The sequence below is a fragment of the Syngnathus typhle genome, linkage group LG21 (assembly GCF_033458585.1).
Source record: "Syngnathus typhle isolate RoL2023-S1 ecotype Sweden linkage group LG21, RoL_Styp_1.0, whole genome shotgun sequence".
Taxonomy (NCBI): domain Eukaryota; kingdom Metazoa; phylum Chordata; class Actinopteri; order Syngnathiformes; family Syngnathidae; genus Syngnathus; species Syngnathus typhle.
Window position 1 is genome coordinate 2,217,413 of NC_083758.1, and position 19,128 is coordinate 2,236,540.

Here is a 19,128-nt window from a genome sequence, read left to right on the forward strand (position 1 = left end):
GCAATTCTAACTACCAACCCATTCAATGTATTTGCAATTCTGGTGAGAGCAGGCTACACAACAATTAAATTTGGTTCATCATAAACTCAATTTTCAAGGTTCCATTTTTGGGGGTAATAAAATCTATGCAATACTTAACATTTTTCACTTTAATTTTCAAGAAATAATTAGAGTATTGTCTGGCTTTGTTTGCATTACATTGAAATAAAACAGCGACACTTCTTTATTCAACCACTGGTTAATAATAATCAACCAAAAAAGAAAATGGTGACATTTCTTCCCTTTCCATTTTGTCACAAAACAATCATTGACATTTACAATTGTCTTTTTCATAACGAGTACGGCATCGGTGAATCTTTAAATCAATTAAAGAAAAGCTCTTTAAAGTAGCAAAACAGGCCTCCTGCATTGTGATTGAACTGGGGGAAAAAAGCCTGGGTCCAGCTCATTAAATACTGAAATCTAACCAAAATTGAACTGAGCAATGTTCACATGTATGAGTGTTACACTAAACACGCAAACCAAGGCTGATCAGAGAGAAAGCAGGCAGCTATGAATGAGCGACACACGTATAGCTCTACTGCTTATCTCTGTAGCCCTTATTGTCTACATGCCTGCATAAAACCGTGTGGGTGTGTCAGCGTGTGTGTGTGTCAGTGTGTGTGTGTGTGTTTTATGACAGACGAGTCAGCCATATTTTCCAACATCGGTTCCTTATCGATGGAGATGCCCTGGACTCTTCTTCTCCATGCTGGGGCCTGATAGAACTCGAACCGGGACCACCATGTCAGTTGCGTCTTCCTTGTGTCTTGTTTTTCACCCCCTAATCAGCAGCACACTTCTCTTTAGGCTTTAATTTCAGGCGGTGAAGTGTATATCTGCTCCGAGTTCTCTGCCGCAAGTTCCTCTGAAAGAAAATTGACATTATTTGGGATTGACTTCAGGACATAACAAATGTAATAAATAGTCTTGATACAAAGATATTCACAGAACCGAAGACTTTCGGACTAATGGTGAAGAGTCTACAACAAACAATAGCGTACAGTTGCCTCCATTTAACCTCACGGACTAATTAGCTAATCTACCTTTCCGAAATAATAAATCGAATCATAATTCCTAAGGCCATAAAGGGAAATATTACCAGGAAGAACACATTTCCAGAGGCCATAGGTTTTCCCCACTGCTGTTTGCCACAGACGAAGTGTGCCATCTTCAGAGCCGCTGGCGTACAGCTCGCCGTCCGGACTGAAGCGGACACAGTGCACAGGACCAAAATGACCTTTATAAGATTCTGCGGATGGAAGAAAAAAATATAATTGTGTTGGCTGCAGATAAAATATGCTCAGTGATGTGCTGGCTTTTATGAGACGAATGAAGTGACAGTTGCTTCATTTTTGACCAATTGCCAAACAGTAAAGCTCTTACCCAGCTCTTCCTTGGTGCTGTAGTCAAATTTATAAAGCTTGAAGTCCTCTCCACCGGCAACAAAAAAGTCCTTGTCTGGGTGGAGGGACGCAGAGTTGATGGTAGCTGGGGCATCTACAGACTTGATCAGGTCAAGGCTGAATAATTAAATGACATCTTATTGTTACAATATGACATTTGTATTGTATAAAAATTGAATGAAATCAGAGTCCACCTTTATTGCAAATTGTGAATGTGAGGTTTAGCTCCATAGAGGTGTTACTATATATTTTATATTAGTGTAATATGTTTTAGAATTGATTATTGTATTATTATCATGTATATATTATATTATAATATAACATTTTATTTTGCATGAAAGTGTATTACCAAATACATTTCCCCATATTTTTATTTATTTGGTATGGTTTCGTGATTAAAACAAGTAAATAATTAAACAATATTGCACAAAAAGGATTCATGTGTACTCCCCAAGCTTTTTGATTGTTGTGCGGTTATGGTTTTCCGTAGTTAAAGCAGACGTTTGCAAATGTCAAACAAATGATAATACAAAAATGAGTTGTTGTTGAGGCTGACAAAAATGCCTGTAAATGATTAATCAATTATTAAAAGTTGCCGATTAATGTGATAATAAATTAACAGCTCTTTTGACAGCTCTACAGCACAAATAGATGATTTTAAAAGGAAAATGAATCCGATGGCACTTTCCAGATTATTTTTTCTTTTGAATGATCTGTTTGCGGCAAGGCTTCACTCTGACCTACCTGAGAGCATTGTAGAAAGCGATCGTCTTTCCGTATGTGATCACGAGAATTTCACTGTCGACCACATACTCCATGCTGCTCACCGACGTATCAAACGTCAGCGTCTTTACCACCTCCATTGAGGTCCTGTCCCACAATCTGGTAATGTTCAAAAAACGTTTGATAACTAACTGGAGAATGATTCCATGTCAAGTAAATGTAAAGTTTCATTCCACTGACCGTATGGTTTTATCCTCTGCTGCTGACAGAATTTGTTTGTCGTCATTACACCACAGGGCCTTCTTGATTGGCGAGGTATGACCGGCGATTTCCTGTGGTGCTGGAGACACAACATATGTCCCCGTGAATGTAAATAAAAACTGAATTTCACTTCTTTACGCACCTGCTTCTGGGCTACTGAGATCGTAGATCCGCAGGAGCTTATCATTTCCTCCAGTCAATAGACAGTTACTATCCTAAAATGAAAACGCTTGACAGAGTTACATGAATTTCTACTACAACTGTTCGACAAAATAGTTCCCCACTCACCTGAGTAAAGGTAACGGTCTTGACAATATGTTTGTGAGCCAACGTGAGGACTTCATCACCACTGACAGCATCCCACACTTTCCTGGAAAGCATATTGAGTACAGAACTAAATATAGGTTATCCTTGTGATGTTTAACCAATTAATATTTGAAATCCAGTAGAAGAATTGCTAGACATCATAAACTAAACAACTCTTTTAGGATCTGTGGATCCCATTTTGACGTTTTGGGTGCTGTTTTGCCACAGCAGTGCTGAACCACAACAAACAGAAGATTGTTTATTATTCCAATTCTAGTCTGTCTGGTTTAGGTGATTTGTTTTCACAAACGATTTGTTGCTCCCGGTAGCCATGGTAACAAAAGTCACAAATCATTGGTGTCGCAATAGAACGGGTGGGGTGTTATTATTGCCTCCTCAAAACAGGACGTTTTAGAAGGTTTAAAATAATTGTGTGAGGATATTTCTATAACAGTCCACTCACGCTGAGAAGTCGGCCGCAGCAGTGGCTGCCTTGGTGGCGTCGGTGTTCAGAGTGGCTCCCCAAACAGCACCTTTGTGACCCAGAAACGTTCCAATCCAGTCTCCTGTGTCTCCCTGGCGCATCATGGGCTTGCCATCTAAACAAACAGGAAAAATAAAGTGAAATGTTTCTGGAAAGTTGACTTACTCCAGACAGAAAAAACGCAATCTCAAAAGGGATAAAATTTCTTAAAATGGAACCCAAGGTCAGAAAATAAAATGAAAACACCAGAGGCCCCCCCAAATTTAACCCTGTGGAACACCATATGACAATGGGGAAGAGGGGGACTCAGAGCAACCAAGGCATGTAAACGACAAATCAGACTAGATCAAATCACGTGAAAAAAGTGACCACAGATCCTAATTTAAAGTGATTTCAAGTAGAATGATAAAAGAGAAAAGTCTCCATGTAAACCTGGCTGTAGTCTCCAGTATCAGGTTGTCATCTAAGACGGATTTCAACTGAGTGTACCACATTTCTATTTTTTAGAATTTTCAAATTGAAAGACAGCTTGGAAATGGGTCAAATTTATGACAAAACATCTTGATCAAGACCCGGTTTCCTGAGCATAGGTTGCAGCACTGCATGTTAAATTTGTTAAAGGACTACACCAGAATACATACTGCAGTTGATAATGGACAAAATCGATTCAAAATTAGGAGAAATAACGATGGGTGAGTTCCTGTAATACAAATTAAAAAGAAAATCTGGTCTCACCTTTGCAGGCGCTGATGAGAAAGTAGCCATAAGGAGTGATTCCACTGAAGGCCAAATCCACCACAGGCCTAGTATGACCGGAACAAGTGAGCGGTGTCTGTCTCATCGCCATGGTCCTCCAGTTGGGTAGATGACGGCTCGCACTAAGTGGGGGCAAGAACCGGGTGGCACTTAATCTACTAGCTAGCTGGTGAGGCTAACAGGGGAAGGGAAACACGCTCTAAGTTTACGAGGCGATATGCGTTGTATTGAAGTGCCAGCTTGTGACTGTTTTACAGGTACAAAAAGGAGAAAATTCAGCGTATTCTTTAGCCCAACTTGAACGGCGGGTTTCCCTTCCCAGCAAAGGAATGGCTCTCGTGCTAATAGCTACAACATAGCAACTAACTAGCAACGTGCAATGCGGTGGAACGACTACGGGGTTAATATAACCCGGTATTCCGTTTGCCACAGCGGGGTTACACTTCCGGGGATGCGGTTTCAAAATAAAACATTTCTTTATGTGTATAGTATGACTTGACGCATTGTAAATGGCGAGTCATGCCGATGAAATCACGTACGACCCAGCCGATTCAGTTACTCGACCCTCTCAAAAGTGAACCTTTTTGCAAATTGATCCATTTTTTTAATTTAATTTGGCTTTTACAAAATAAATCATAATAATAATTTCTAATATAAATATCATTTTTGCCATAGGCTCACAATTCAACGATTTGTGTATGTATTTTGTAGTAATTCTAAAATATTTGAATCCAACGTCACTTTTTTTTTTTTTTTAATTTGTATTTTTTAACGACACCAGCGGGATGATTTTATTTTGAGGCGGCCTCTCCAAGTGTTTTTGAGTTGATGTCTTTCGCCCCCTGCTGGATACTATGACGCTCACGAAACACGTTACATTAAATTTGAATTTATGTACAGCTGCAACAATTTATTACGATTTTTTTAACTGACCCAATTTTTAACCAAATTTTTTGGGGAGGGATCATTTTTCCTTCAACACTATTACTGCTGCTGCTGCTGCTGCTAGTAATATGATTACTTTTGATGTATTTTCCTCGCAAATGGGCTGTTTTGTTACAAATTGCATTCTTTTATTTTGATTAATAGTAATCTCATTCTCAATGTATTTTTGTGAGTTGTTTTTTTAATTCAATGAGTAGTATTTCCTATTTGTTCTGAAATCTATTACAGCCGTTCATGCCATGTAAACGGGCGTGCGGTGTTACTATAGGCAGCGCGCTGTAGTCCTAACTGTCCTGTAACCTGTATCTGCAGCTAGATCAAACAAAGGGAATGTCCTGCTTCTCGGCTGCGAGGACAGATGGCGGCTGGAACCTGGTGAATAAGCAGAAAACAGAGGGAGTGGACGCGGATGCGGATCATGAGGGCTGCATCACTTGAAGCGTCATGTGGCCGGTGATGACTCAATCTGGCGTTGAGGATGAGAGCTCTTTGTGGATATTTGGTTGTTTTCTACGCGCGATTTGAAGCAGCTTAATCCTCAAAGGGTGGCGGTGTGGATTTCTAGTCTGCTGTGTCTCCCTCCTGCGGACGCGCAGTTCCGCTCATCCGACGCAGGGAGGGAGGAGAGGGGCGATGGCCGCTGGTGGAGCAGCGGGAGGATGCGGAGACACGGTGGAGCAGTGTCGGGCCGAGGTGGAGCGCCTGACTCGGGAGCTGGCGGAGGCCAACCGCGAGAAGATCAGGGCGGCGGAGTGCGGGCTGGCAGTTCTGGAGGAGAACCAGAGCTTGAAGCAGCAGTGTGCCGAGCTCGAGGCCGATCAGGAGGCTCTGAGGCTGGAGTTGGAACAGCTGCAGGAGGTGGGCTCAGCAGGGGTACGGTTTTGTTAATTGGAAAAAGTAAAGAATTGGTATAGGACAAAAGAGAATAATTTTAAATTTCTACATACTTTCATGATTTGAGTCATGTATAGGTCGACTCATCACTGACTGGCAATTTGCCTCATCAGCTTCAAATATTACTCTTGAATAACAGATTGAAAATTGGAAAAATGCAGTAGCTATAACAGTTTTTGAACAGCGGCAAATTAACCGACAGTGTATCTAAGAGTGTACTAAGTGATAAAGCCGAGGGAAAACTAATAAGAAAAATCCTATACAATTCCAAGACTTGAGTCGAGTGGCCATCAAGGCAATTACATTTGTTGGCATCTTTTTCCATTTGCACGCAGCATAATATAGTCTGCTGACCTCACAACGGGGTTGCTACAAACATCTAATAAGACAAATAAGAATATCAAGCCTAATGTCCTGTAAACGATTTTGATGGATTTGTTAACAGTATATTTGTAATGGTAGAGAATCAAATGGTTTAAATTAACTAAAAATGACTGTAGATAGTTCAAATACTTTTTCTATGTAGAATGCATGCATCCATTTGTTTTGTGGGACTTATACTTACTTGAATGCCCTCACATGTGACAAAGAAAAGCCACAGTCACAAATGCACTTTTCAAATCTTTATTAATTGGAAGAAGAGTAAAACACAATGAGCACAATTGCGCAATAGCTGCCATTGGCCATAGCTCAGATTTACTTCCTGTCTAATTTTGCATTTTGTGTTCAAGTGTGAGTAAAGCTACAAAGTTTGCCAAACATAAGATTTACTAAGTGAGTGCCTGAACTTCTGCTCACTCATTCATTGCCAGCCCACTAAAAAAATGTATGTTTGACATCAATGGGAGTTCAAGTTAAGTGTTGAATGACCAAAATCTTGCTTTCTAAACACCTGCAAAATTCAATTTTTTTTTATCTCGCGGAGGGGATTATTTAGATTACATCTTCAAAATTGGCTTTATATCTGAGCCTTAAGCGATTCAGTCAGTAAGTTGTTAATTCCTCTTCCCAAAAGAGCACATCTGACAAATTCTGCCTTTATTCCCTTTCTAACTTCTTTATTATTAAAAACGAAATAAAGAGTGCACTGGTGCTAAGGGACATACTATGGCAGAGTAATGGAAAATAAATGGATGAAGAGAGGAGGGATAATCAGATTTAAAAATACTTCATTCCACTCCCTTGGCACCGGCCTTTTGTTTTACTGTCCTCATCCTGTCATTGCTCCATTGTTCTCAACACTACTCCTGACATGAGCAAGACAACAATGTTGTTTTCATCCGTCAATTCGAAGCTCATTAAGGGAAAATATTGGAGATTCCTTTCATGTATGAAATTCCTTATAATTTCATTCACCTGTATTTTGTTTTGATACAATACAAAAATGGCATGTCAGGAAATTGATGATGCAGAGACATGTGTACTAGACTGGATTGGTCATCTGGCATGCAGGGCAGATGCCCAGTGGGTCGCCACCTTTTGGGGCAGGATGCGGTGCTATCAAATTCTTTTTTTTCTTCCATTTTCCCCCTAAGAGACCATCCCACAATTTTGAGCGTGCGGACCTTTAATTCATTTACAATAGAGACGGCTAAGCAGCTAATCAACATCAGTGGCGGAGATATGTGGAAGTCCGGGTTCGTCAGGAATCATGTCTGAATACAACTTTTATCAGAATCTATATTTTGAATAGATCATTGTGGAGTAGGGCTGTCACTATCGAATATTTTTAGAATCGATTATTCTATCGATTAATTTATCAAATAATTGGATAACATTTTTTTTTGCACAAAAGTGAATTTCAAAACCATTTTTTCCCATTTACTATTGTCTATCTGGTATTGTTAAGCGATACAAAATAACTAAATAACATTCAAACAATATCACACAAGAGGTCTTAATTTCTATTAATCAATTAATTTTGACAGCTCGACCGGTGGGGTACAGCTAGGAGCAACTATTAGATTTCAAATCATATGAAAATGGTTAATTTGTGTAGTTGCAGTATATATTAGAGTGCCTCCAGAATACACCCACACAGGCTGGATCTAGATAAAATTTGGGCCAAATTGCTTTTCTGTGTTTCAACATGGCGTTAACTTAATAACTCCATGAGACAGACACTCATGTGGTAACCCGAGATCTAACCGATCTGCTATAGGAGTCATAGAGCAAGACTACTAGGACTGACGTAAACTTATTACGCGTTTTCATTTCAGATTCAGATTTCAGTTCAGCAACATCAGAAGATTTTTCATTAAATTGTCTATAGTTTAACAGAAACCTGAAGTTTGATATAAAATCCACATTATATAAACAACGACATTGAACATTCAAAATCCCTGATGAAATGATCATGACCTCATCGTTATAAATAATTCATGACGACACTTCCAAACGTGCGTATGCTATTGTGAGTGTGTGCCGGGCAGGCGCATTTCCACACATGCATTTTTCAGGCAGTTAGTCTGCTCTTGAGTGCTTCTGCTCTGTGGCTCTGTGTTATTCATAACCAAAAGAGCTAGAGACCCGGAAGTTACAGCTCAAAGACATTCATAAAGACAGGTCAAATGATTAAACATAATAAAACGCCCTAGCACTTGAATTTCACAGAGAACACCAAAATGAAGCTCATATTGTCCTAAAACCTTGCTAGAAAGCTGACCGACAATCACTAATGACGTCATACCAAGCAGAGAGGCGTGTCATTGATAGTGACATAACAGAAAAGTAACGGAACAAGTACTCCTCCACCTTTTAACACTGATGCTTCTGGCTCGTGCATTCTTCATCAACACTTCTCTCACCACAAATACATCACACGCAACGCCTATTGGAACACCTTTAAGATTCATTTGAACAAGATTGAGTCTAAAGATCTGGAGTAAGAAAACAACACTCATTACATTACAGTATTGATTTATACCAGACAGACTCATTATTGATTATGCTCTAAATCCTCATTTGGCGCACTGGGCAAAGGTTGGGCACAGTACTGTGAAAAAATCTCAAATTACCACTAGATTTGTTGTTCTAGCAACTCTATAATGACCAAGAAGCAAGAATACAAGAAGCACGAAACAAAAGGAAATGAAAACATATGATTGTTTAAATGTAAATAACCATCAAATTTAAAAAGTATTTTTTATCTGTTATCTTTATAAAATAATCTAAAAACAGATGTGGTGCCCATAGAGGCGCTGAAGGTTAATGCAGTCGTTAAACCTGAGTTGCTATTAACTCAATCACTGCCAGCCCAGTTAGAATGGATCTTTAACGTCAATAGCCATCTATGGGAGTGAATGAGTTAATCGGCAATCCATTCATTTATGCTACACCATTATACCACCACTCTCCACATATATCGTATTGACCCAAATATAAGACGACCCTGATTATAAGACGACCGCCTCTTTTTCAAGATTCAAGTTTGAAAAAAAGACTTTTTGAACACCAAATTTAATTTTTATACAGAAAATAATTACAGTACATCTATTATGATTATAACAATATATTCGAGAGAAAAAGCATGTTATTTTGCCTCATTCAAATCATACAAAAACTGTCTAATGAAATTGTGAACCAGGTTATTGCATGAACATGTGGGATTGTGGTGTGATTTAAATTCGGAATACGATGATTCACACTGAATTTTGACTTCAGGTGATGGAACTATAAGATTACAAAGTCAGCATCCCCACAACCCAAGTGAGGATACGCGGTGCAGAAAATGTTCAACCTTGATTTTTATCTGACTTATTATATACACCGTACAAGTCAGCAAATACTAAAATAGAGCTACTAATCAATAAACATGAGAACAGCTACCAGGTTGTAAGATGACTCAGAGTGAGTGAGTGGGTGAGTGAGTGAGTGAGTGAGTGAGTGAGTGAGTGAGTGAGTGAGTGAGTGAGTGAGTGAGTGAGTGAGTGAGTGAGTGAATCCCAGATTGTGGGTGATTTTATATGGACAACTATCCATCCATCCATCCATTTTCTGTACCGCTTTGTCCCGATGGGGGTCGCGGGCGTGCTGGAGCCTATCCCAGCGGTCATCGGGCAGTAGGCGGGGGACACCCTGAACCGGTTGATGGACAACTACTGCTGTCTATTTTTTCATCCCAATTTATTATTATTTTTGAATTATTTCTCTTTCATGTTAAATCTCTTAATCTCAAAATCTTGACATTTATCAATTATGAATGTTTCGCTTCAAAAATCCATTCCAATCACTCCAATCCGTCTTTATTTGACTTTATTTAACAATTTAAAAGCAAGCACGGTGCTTTACATAGCAAAAATTGCATAATACAATAGAGAACACAAAAGTGGGGACATTTAAAAACAAATCTCAGTCATAAAAGGATCAATAACATCTTTAGGAATAAATAAATAAATAAATAAATAGACAGGTAGGTAAACGAATAAACAAATGAAGGAAGGAAGGAAGGAAGGAAGGAAGGAAGGAAGGAAGGCAAGCAAAATAGAAAGAAAGAAAGAAAGAAAGAAAGAAAGAAAGAAAGAAAGAAAGAAAGAAAGAAAGAAAGAAAGAAAGAAAGAAAGAAAGAAAGAAAGAAAGAAAGAAAGGACATCTACAGATCTCAAGTTATATGATCTCTGGAGGATCTGGATCAATTTACTGTTTTCCCCTAATGTTCCTTGCCTTCTTCAGGTTTAATTTGTCTCCAGTTCAGTGGCTATGTCATATTTTGAGAGAATCTTTGATTTCCTTTTTGATTTTCTTCACAATTCATCTTGGCTTTGTGCTCGTAGAAAACTTCCATATGCTCACTTTTTTGTTGTTAAGTATACGGTAAACACCAATTACCGTATTTTCCGGACTATAAGGCGCACCGGACTATAAGGCGCACCTTCAATGAATGGCCCATTTTAAAACTTTGTCCTTATATAAGGCGCACCATTAATGCATCATGTCAGATTTTTAATCCAAATCAAATCATTCTCCATTTTATCTTTTTTATTTCAACTTCAGACGCAACAAGTTACCTTATAATCACAAAATAATGATCCATAGTCTCTTTTATTCATGATTCATAGTCTTCAGCGGGCCACTTATGATTGATTTCATGACACAATGGTTCGGGCCAGTTTAAATTTAGGAATTTGATTCATATATAAGGCGCATCGGACTATTAGGCGCACTGTCGGCTTTTGAGAAAATTTTAGGTTTTTAGGTGCGCCTTATAGTCCGGAAAATACGGTATGTTAATATTAACCAGACTCATTTTCAGCCCTGTAATTTTCATCACTCAGACTGGCCCACCAACGTTTTAAAGAAGACAAAATTGTATTATATTAGTGTATCAAACTAATTTACCAACATTGATATTCATATTTTATTTGATGAAAAATCAAAACACTTAAAACAAGGATGCTATAACAAACACAATTAATCAATTACTTTTCTAACTTTACTAACTTTACGATCGCCACATAAGCTTTCCCAGCATGCTTTCCTATGGTTATCCTTGTGACAGTGTACAGTGTTTAAGTGTTGCTGTAGCTTAGCTAGCTGGTTATCTTTGTCTTGTATATTTAATAGAGAATAGCTTGTAGCTTTAGCTTTCCCAACACTGGTTAAGACAAAGACATAACAAACTGAGAATGAGATTTCCATGTCAACATGTCTGATTGATTGATTGATTGATTGATTGATTGATTGATTGATTGATTGAATTATCCGAACAGCTCATGCTTTACACATTTTCGCTCCACCCAGGCATTTGGTCAGGCCTACTCCACCCAGCGTAAGGTGGCCGAGGATGGCGAGACCAACGAGGAGACACTGCTGCAGGAGTCTGCTACCAAGGAAGCTTACTACATGGGCCGGCTCTTGGAGCTTCAGGCCGAGGTCAAGCACAGCCAGGCCACTGCGGCCAATGCACAAGCCGACAATGACCATCTGAGCTGCCTGCTACAGGAATTACGAGAGGTAAAGTGCAGAGTTACGCATATGAAGTGACTCAGAACAAGAAAACACATGGATTTAAATCCAATTGGATACTAAAGGCAAAAGCTGTAGTTCTAAGCACACTAAGTCGAATCAGAACACTGTAATACAAAAGTGGCCTTTCTTTCTTCTTGCTTTGTCTCAGCAGAGTAATGAAATGTTGGAGCTACAGCGTAGCCGCATGCGAGAAGAGATCGGGGAGTACAAGTTTCGAGAGGCAAGGTTGATTCAGGACTACACGGAGCTGGAAGAGGAAAACATTTCTCTGCAGAAACTGGTTTCAACCCTCAAACAGAATCAGGTACAGATTTCTACGTGGATCATGACTGCAACACAGCAACAAATTATTTGGAAATTTTGAAATCCCATGGAGTGATTTTTAAATAACTACTGACCTACCCGGATGTTCTGTGAATTTTTTATTTTTTTTTAGGGTGTCGTGGAGTGTAGCTTGGACTTGGAGCAAATGTTATCCATAACATTGAGAAATGTATAGTTTTCAAATTACCTAAGAAACTTGTTTTAGGATCTGGGAATAAACCGACAAAGGACAAGGAGAACATGCAGAGATTTGAAATTTTGATAATCTAACTGTGACCCATTTATTGATAGCAAATCAAACTAATTGATTTTTACCTCGATTTACGATTCAGGTTGAATATGAAGGCTTAAAACATGAAATCAAGGTTTTGGAAGAAGAGACAGATGTTCTTGACAGCCAGTTGCAGGATGCGCTGCGTTTGAAGGACATCTCTGACTCCCATCTGGAGGAAGCACTGGAGTCGCTGAAGAGCGAGCGTGAGCAGAAGAATCACATGCGCAGAGAGCTGGTTCATCATCTGAGCATGTGCGATGTGGCGTACACTGGCAGCGCACACCTGACGTTCACGTCGGCACCACCCAGCGGCACAGCTACTCCTACAACTTTGCTCTCGCCAACCGCAGAAGATCCGTTAAGGTATTACAACAGAACCTCTGAAAAGTCAAACCACTATAAGATGCATGTCAAGAGCCTTACCAACAGTTTTATTCTGAACCTACAGATGTAATGGCCATGTCCAAGGTGCAACACAAATGGCAACAGCTTCAGCGACGGTGGCTGGTGGTAACAGAGAATGTCGGAGGACGAGTCGTAAAACCGAAGGTGTGGCGACGTCAGACCTCTTCAGCGAGATGAACCTGACAGAGGTTCAGAAGCTCAAGCAACAGCTGTTAATCGTGAGATCCTTTAAAGTTTCTTTTTGTAGAACCGACTTGGTATCTTCTTTATCGTGAGTGTCAGAATGACGTATGAAATTATTTCAACATCTGCTAAATTCATAACAGAACGTTTAAATCCTATTTAAATCCAAACGCTCGTGAGTAATTTTGTGTAAAACGATGCTGACAGACAGCATTCCCACTGTGCACACTTCAGTCCCTGAGCCACAGATATTCACTTGTCCTTTTTTATTCCAACATATAATTCCCATATTAGTATACCGTACGTTTCAAAACCACCGTGTACCAGATAAAATCGTATTTATTTCCCATTCAACTGTGCCATCGACTACAGTCCAGCAGAGTGTTTGCTTTTATTGCTCATTCCCCAGGCTGATAAACTTTCATTTCAAATCGCCCTTCAGGTTTTGCATCTTAAAAATATGGTAACTTCTGCTCCTTTCAGGTGGAACGTGAGAAAGTAGCACTCATAGACAGTTTGCAGGAATCCCAGACGCAGCTCAAACACACCCAGGGTGCTCTGTCTGAACAACACGAGAAGACCCTCCGCCTTAGCCATGAGGTCACCGCCCTATGCCGTGGACAGCAAGGGGGCCAGACCAGTTTTGATTCTCTGCTCAACCCCGAAGACCTTAAGGGACTTGACCATGAGAAAACCGAAGTTGGGGACGAAAATGAGGATGAGCATGGCACAGTGTGTAAAAGTCCAGTATTTCCATACCAGTCACCAGGTTTGGAGATCTTGCAATGCAAATACCAGGTGGCTGTGACCGAGGTGGTTGAGCTCAAGTTGGAAGTGAAAGCCCTGCGGGACAGGTTGGCTCAGTGTGGGGAAGCGCATGAGAAGCCAAGAGGAAATGCTCTGCAACAGAGACTGGAGAGGAAGGTAACAGCATTAGAAAAGAGCTGCCACGAGGGGAAAGAGAAGGTAAGTTTATATTCTCTGTCTTTTTGTATTACCATAAATCCACAAATACGTCTATTTAGATTTGACAGCTAATAGATCTTGTGTCTCAAATCGTTGTGTAATTTGACCCAAAAAAAAAAATCTCTAGTGGACACATCCTTTGTAACAAAATTCAACAACATCTTGCCAACAATCAAACACTGTCGTGGTTTGGGGCTGCTCTACTGCCGAGGACCTGGATGACTTGCTGTGATTAACGGAACAATAAATTCAGCTGTGTATCAGAAAACCATACAGGAAAAAAATTGTCCATTAGTTTGTACCCTCAAGCTAAAGTGCTCTTGGGTTATTCTGGAATGACTGAGATGTCCCATGTCAGATTTCTAGATTGGAGGCTGAGTTGCAGGCGGCTCAGTCGGCAGCCGGTGAGAGCCAAGGGGCTCTAAATGCAGCTCAGGATGAGCTGGTGATGCTGAGTGAGGAGCTTGCCCAGCTCTACCACCATGTCTGTCTCTGCAACAACGACACACCCAACCGTGTCATGCTGGACTACTACAGGTAGTACTCACGCTGGTTTTAGTCGCATGTATTTACACTATTAGCCATTCTGGCAAATGATAAAGCTCTGGTGTACAAACGACCTTCAACTCTACTTGAAACTCCCAAGTATCTCTATTTTCTCTTCTAGACAGGGCAGAGGGCTCAGGGGCCTTTCCGCCACTCTCAAAGCCATGTCTGCCGACAACAGTAAAGTTCTCCTCACGCCACGCCTTGCCAGGAGACTGGCCACCGCTACTTCCACAACCTCAACTTCCGGGGAGTCCCGGAGTCCCTCCGAGTCTCCGTCCAAAGAACCGCTATCCGGTGGGGATAGAGGGAGAGACAGTAAAGAGGGGGACAAGGAGCTTATTCGGGGTCAATCGGAGCAAAGCCTGACTTCCTACAGTCCTCCGACCCGGTCACCTAGCATCAGTGCCTCATCATCGTCTTCGTCATCCTCATCGCCCGCCCTGGAGCCAGCTGGTGAGCTACGAAGAGAGCCCTTGAACATCTACAACCTCAACGCCATCATCCGAGAGCAGGTAAAGTTGACTTTACATATCTTTATTTTCATTTCTACTACTCTGTACTTGTTTCCTTCACCGGATTTGATTTATTTCTAAAACATTTCAATCTCGATTCTCAGGTAAAGCACCTGCAGAGAGCAGTGGATCGGGCTCTTCAGCTGTCCAGGCAGAGATCTGCAGCAAGGGAACTGGCTCCTTTGCTTGACAAGGACAAAGAAAGCTGTTTGGAGGAGATCCTGAAGCTGAAATCTCTACTCAGCACCAAGAGAGAGCAGATAGCCACTCTCCGGCTGGTCCTCAAAGCTAACAAACAGGTGGGTGTTAGGGTTAGCGGAATAATTGGGAGCATGAGACAAAGACGACATGGGACAATCACTGCAAGGATTCAAACCAGATGTTACATTTCCTTTGTTTTAGCTAGTAGCCTTTTCTGATCACGACGCCAAGCAATTATTTTTTAAATTTGCTGATGTTTCGGGTGATGTGTATCTGTGTGTATTTTTCACAGACAGCAGAGGGGGCTCTTACTAACCTGAAGAGCAAGTATGAGGCAGAGAAGTCAATGGTGACCGACACAATGACAAAGCTAAGGAACGAGTTAAAGGCCTTAAAAGAGGATGCGGCCACTTTCTCCTCTGTACGAGCAATGTTTGCCACCAGGTCAGTGAGCCGATGCAAGCAATGAAAAAAATTCAGACGCCAAACCACATTGTCGAGTTGCTATACAGACCTGAACAGTGACACAAAGCACAGGATAATCAAATGTCTGGCAGCATCCAAATCTAGCAGATAAGGGTCCAAGATAATATTTTGAGGAAGAGCCTGAGAATATATTCTGTCTGCCTTGAGTCTTTTGCTGGAGCTCTCATTGGGAATCAATTCTCGATTAATTCTCCAAGGTGAGCAGTCAAATTCTCCACGAAAAAACTTGCAAAGTGTCTCAAAAGTTGCATTCAACCTTGCGAAGGAGCTCACTCATATTGACCACACGCCCATTTTAACTAGTACATAAAGAAACTGACAATATTTGAGCTAACTCACAGAAGTACCAGCTCAATGGCCTAGTGGTAGAGTGTGCCCCCTGAGACTGGAAGGTTGTGGGTTCAAACCCCGGCCGGGTCATACCAAATAATATAAAAATGGGACCCATTGCCTTCCTGCTTGGCATTAAGGGTTGGAATTGGGGGGTTAGATAACCAAATGATTCCCGAGCGCGGCACCGCTGCTGCTCACTGCTCCCCTCTCCCCCAGGGGATGGATCAAAATCACACGGGGATGGGTTAAATGCAGAGGATAAATTTCACCACACCCAGATTCGTGTGACGATCATTGGGACTTTAACTTAACTTAAGTATAGTGGCCCAAAGGGGTCAAACAGGGTTCTTACTGTATTGGCTAGAAACCTACGCTCCACGTCCAATAGTTAGAGGACACAATTATTTAACATGTTGGCAGTGATTAACCAGATCCATGAGAATTTGGTTGTTATATCCACGTCATATCATATCGTCTTGCTTTTTGTTCATTACATGTTTTGAGCCTAATCTTTTTATCCCTCAGGTGCGATGAGTATTTGACCCAGCTGGATGAGATGCAAAGACAGCTGGCCGCAGCTGAGGATGAAAAGAAGACATTGAACTATCTCCTGCGAATGGCCATTCAACAAAAATTGGCCCTCACCCAGCGTCTTGAGGACTTGGCATTCGATCAAGAGCAAACACACCATAACCGTGGGAGCAGGGTGACCCGCAGGAAGACCAGCGCCCCCAAAGTAAGTCTCGCAACCTCAGCTTCAGCCTCAGATTTGGTGCAGGGCTCTGGTTCGAACTTGGTCCCCAGTTGCTCCTCCCCTTCCTGCCTTAATAGTCCAACATCAGTTGTTTCTACTGCTACAGACTCGTCCTTAACTCTGACATCCCCTATATCACACATACCCTGCCGCAGTCCATCGTCACCAGCGATCGCCTCGACAGTCGAAACTCTGATGGTAGAAAGTTCCCCGTCACTGGAGGTGTCAACCCCATCCTCAACCCCTCAAAGGCTTACTCAGTCGCGGTGGACTCTTGGAATGCGAACGCTTGTCGTTGATTCCCAAAGTTTCCGAATTACATCGCCTTTCTCCCGTAGCGCGACTCCTTCAAGACATGTCACCCCAGATACTCAAACCACTACCATGACAACAACCAGACCTAACCAAGCAGGCTCCGCCCCTTCGTCTCCATATCGATCCCCATTACTGGGTCTCAAACGCTCTTTGTGGAGCCCATTACCCCGGACTCGTCCGTTGTCCAGGTTGACTGGTACCTCGGTGCATCACATTCCCTCGTCGTCCTCTCACTACTCTTCTTCCCACTCTCCGTCTTCCTCCCACAGTTATTCACCCATCTACTACAGCCCTTCCGGCACGACATCATACAGCCACTCTAGCCACTATACTCCTCTCTACCCCAGATATTACAGTTCCTACCGACCCAGACATTGACCCTACATTTTTGTTCCTCCTTGTTGAAACTAAAACTTGCATAAGTTCTCTTTTTCTGTTACTTGAGTTGTGTGAGTTCACAGAGAGGAGGAAAACATGTGGCGTCCCTTTTCCCGTTTTCTATTTTCCTGTGCCTACACTTTGGCCAATGGATTTGGAATATTTTGTGACATTTCTCAGGGAGTTGATACCAGGAGCACAAGTGGCCCTGCCTTCCATTTCTTTCTGTGATCGAAAGAAATGGAAGGATTCTGGATTCAGGAATGGATTCTGTTCGGCTCTTTACGTAGTCGAAACGGGGACATTAACAGACTTTTTTAGCATTTTGAGTTGACAACTCACATGCAAGATTTGTTAAAAAGAACAAAAGAATTCTGATATTCACTGGACTATCACATAGCCTTTATCAGTGTGCTATCCACTCTGTTTGAAATGATATTGAAACTCACATTCTTTATCCACAAATGGTCATCTGCAAGTGTTTTTACACTTTGAAGTAAAGGACTAAAGTGTGCTGTCTGGGATGAAGTTGGTTAATACAGCCTACACACTTGAATGTGGAAATCCTTTCAGTTGTCTATGTATTAACCAAGCTGATTTAATTCTTAGTGAGAAATGTGTGAAAATATTTCTAAAAGTGTCAAAAAGCAAGCCCCACCCCGCCCCTCATATACGCTCAATCAAATTTGCAGTTTAATAAATTTAAAAAATCTACAGCCACTAGATGAGGAAATTTGATAATTAGTGTTTAGACTTTTATTCTGATTTTTGTTAAGTTTGTTTGTTTTGATTTTTCTGGTTTTGTGTTTAATCTAAGTGTATTTATCACTTCCAACACTGACATGCTTTTTCACTGCAGTATTTATTAATTCTGCTGTACTGAATAAACTAAAGTGGACAAGCTGTACAAGCTAATGAATTTCCTTCCCAATGACAGCCAGTCATGCACAAGATGGTGACGTAAAAGTTTATCCTAAAAAAAAAAAAAGATATGGAAATGTCGAGAGGCGCGTGGTTGTGTGCAAATTGTACAGCAAAAACTTATCTCCAAAGCAATTATGTTATGTATTAGCATTAGCATATTGTAACGCACATGGACACCAGAGCTAATGTTAGCTTTAGCCATCTGACGTATGGAAAATTTTGAACGTATATCGTGGCATTCAATGATTGATGCAGTCAATGTCAGACACCTTTTAATGTTATTTACACATATAATTTGTAGCATATCTTCTGTTGAATTTATTTGTCTGCTCTTCTAATTTCATTTTTCTACACTTGCACTTTAGGCTATATTGCTGTTGCTACACTGATGATGCCTATTATTCTGAAATATTTTGTATGGCCTTGATTGCTTTCACTTATGTATATGTCCAAAGATATTTAAATTGTTCTTTTCACAATACAGACAACTGCTTACAACGTGTACAGTATGTGCGTTTTTTATTTTCCATCAATGGAATTTTTAAATAGCACCTCTCTGTTATTCTTTCTTTATACAATTTCTCCAAATGCAAAAAAGTCACATTTTGCTGTGTGACAGGTTTTATGTTTTCACTTTTTATTAGCTGTTATGAATTGAAAGATGGACATCTCATGGACATCGTGAGCGATTAAACCTAATCAAAAATACAATCCATATTAACATATAATACAATTCAATTGTT

At 40.8% G+C, this 19,128-nt stretch overlaps 2 protein-coding genes across 2 annotated transcripts; one reads left to right on the plus strand and one right to left on the minus strand.

Annotated features, from left to right (window-relative positions):
* Positions 1–134: 134 nt before the first annotated feature.
* strap (serine/threonine kinase receptor associated protein) lies at positions 135–4,396 on the minus strand. Its single transcript, XM_061268987.1, has 9 exons — positions 3,955–4,396; positions 3,199–3,334; positions 2,718–2,799; positions 2,572–2,644; positions 2,409–2,508; positions 2,190–2,327; positions 1,426–1,562; positions 1,142–1,291; positions 135–907 (listed from the first exon to the last, which is right to left on the minus strand). The coding sequence occupies exons 1-9, from the start codon at positions 4,064–4,066 to the stop codon at positions 846–848; spliced, it is 990 nt and encodes a 329-aa protein (XP_061124971.1). The 5' UTR covers positions 4,067–4,396; the 3' UTR covers positions 135–845.
* An 838-nt stretch (positions 4,397–5,234) lies between these two features.
* LOC133145673 (protein bicaudal D homolog 1-like) lies at positions 5,235–18,881 on the plus strand. The gene is made up of 11 exons (XM_061269329.1): positions 5,235–5,778; positions 11,554–11,766; positions 11,933–12,085; positions 12,438–12,742; positions 12,828–13,002; positions 13,451–13,933; positions 14,292–14,470; positions 14,601–14,994; positions 15,099–15,293; positions 15,488–15,639; positions 16,540–18,881. Exons 1-11 carry the CDS (start codon positions 5,554–5,556, stop codon positions 17,459–17,461), a joined length of 3,396 nt encoding a protein of 1,131 aa, XP_061125313.1. The 5' UTR covers positions 5,235–5,553; the 3' UTR covers positions 17,462–18,881.
* The last annotated feature ends 247 nt before the right edge of the window (positions 18,882–19,128 follow it).

Coding starts and splice junctions, on each gene's coding strand:
- strap (XM_061268987.1), bottom strand. CDS start 4,066: ATGGCGATGAGACAGACACCGCTCACTTGTTCCGGTCATACTAGGCCT. Junction 3,335..3,954: donor TCTCATCAGCGCCTGCAAAG/GTGAGACCAGAT, acceptor CTGTTTGTTTAG/ATGGCAAGCCCATGATGCGC. Junction 1,563..2,189: donor GCTTTCTACAATGCTCTCAG/GTAGGTCAGAGT, acceptor TTAATTATTCAG/CCTTGACCTGATCAAGTCTG.
- LOC133145673 (XM_061269329.1), top strand. CDS start 5,554: ATGGCCGCTGGTGGAGCAGCGGGAGGATGCGGAGACACGGTGGAGCAG. Junction 14,995..15,098: donor ACGCCATCATCCGAGAGCAG/GTAAAGTTGACT, acceptor CTCGATTCTCAG/GTAAAGCACCTGCAGAGAGC. Junction 15,640..16,539: donor CGAGCAATGTTTGCCACCAG/GTCAGTGAGCCG, acceptor TTTATCCCTCAG/GTGCGATGAGTATTTGACCC.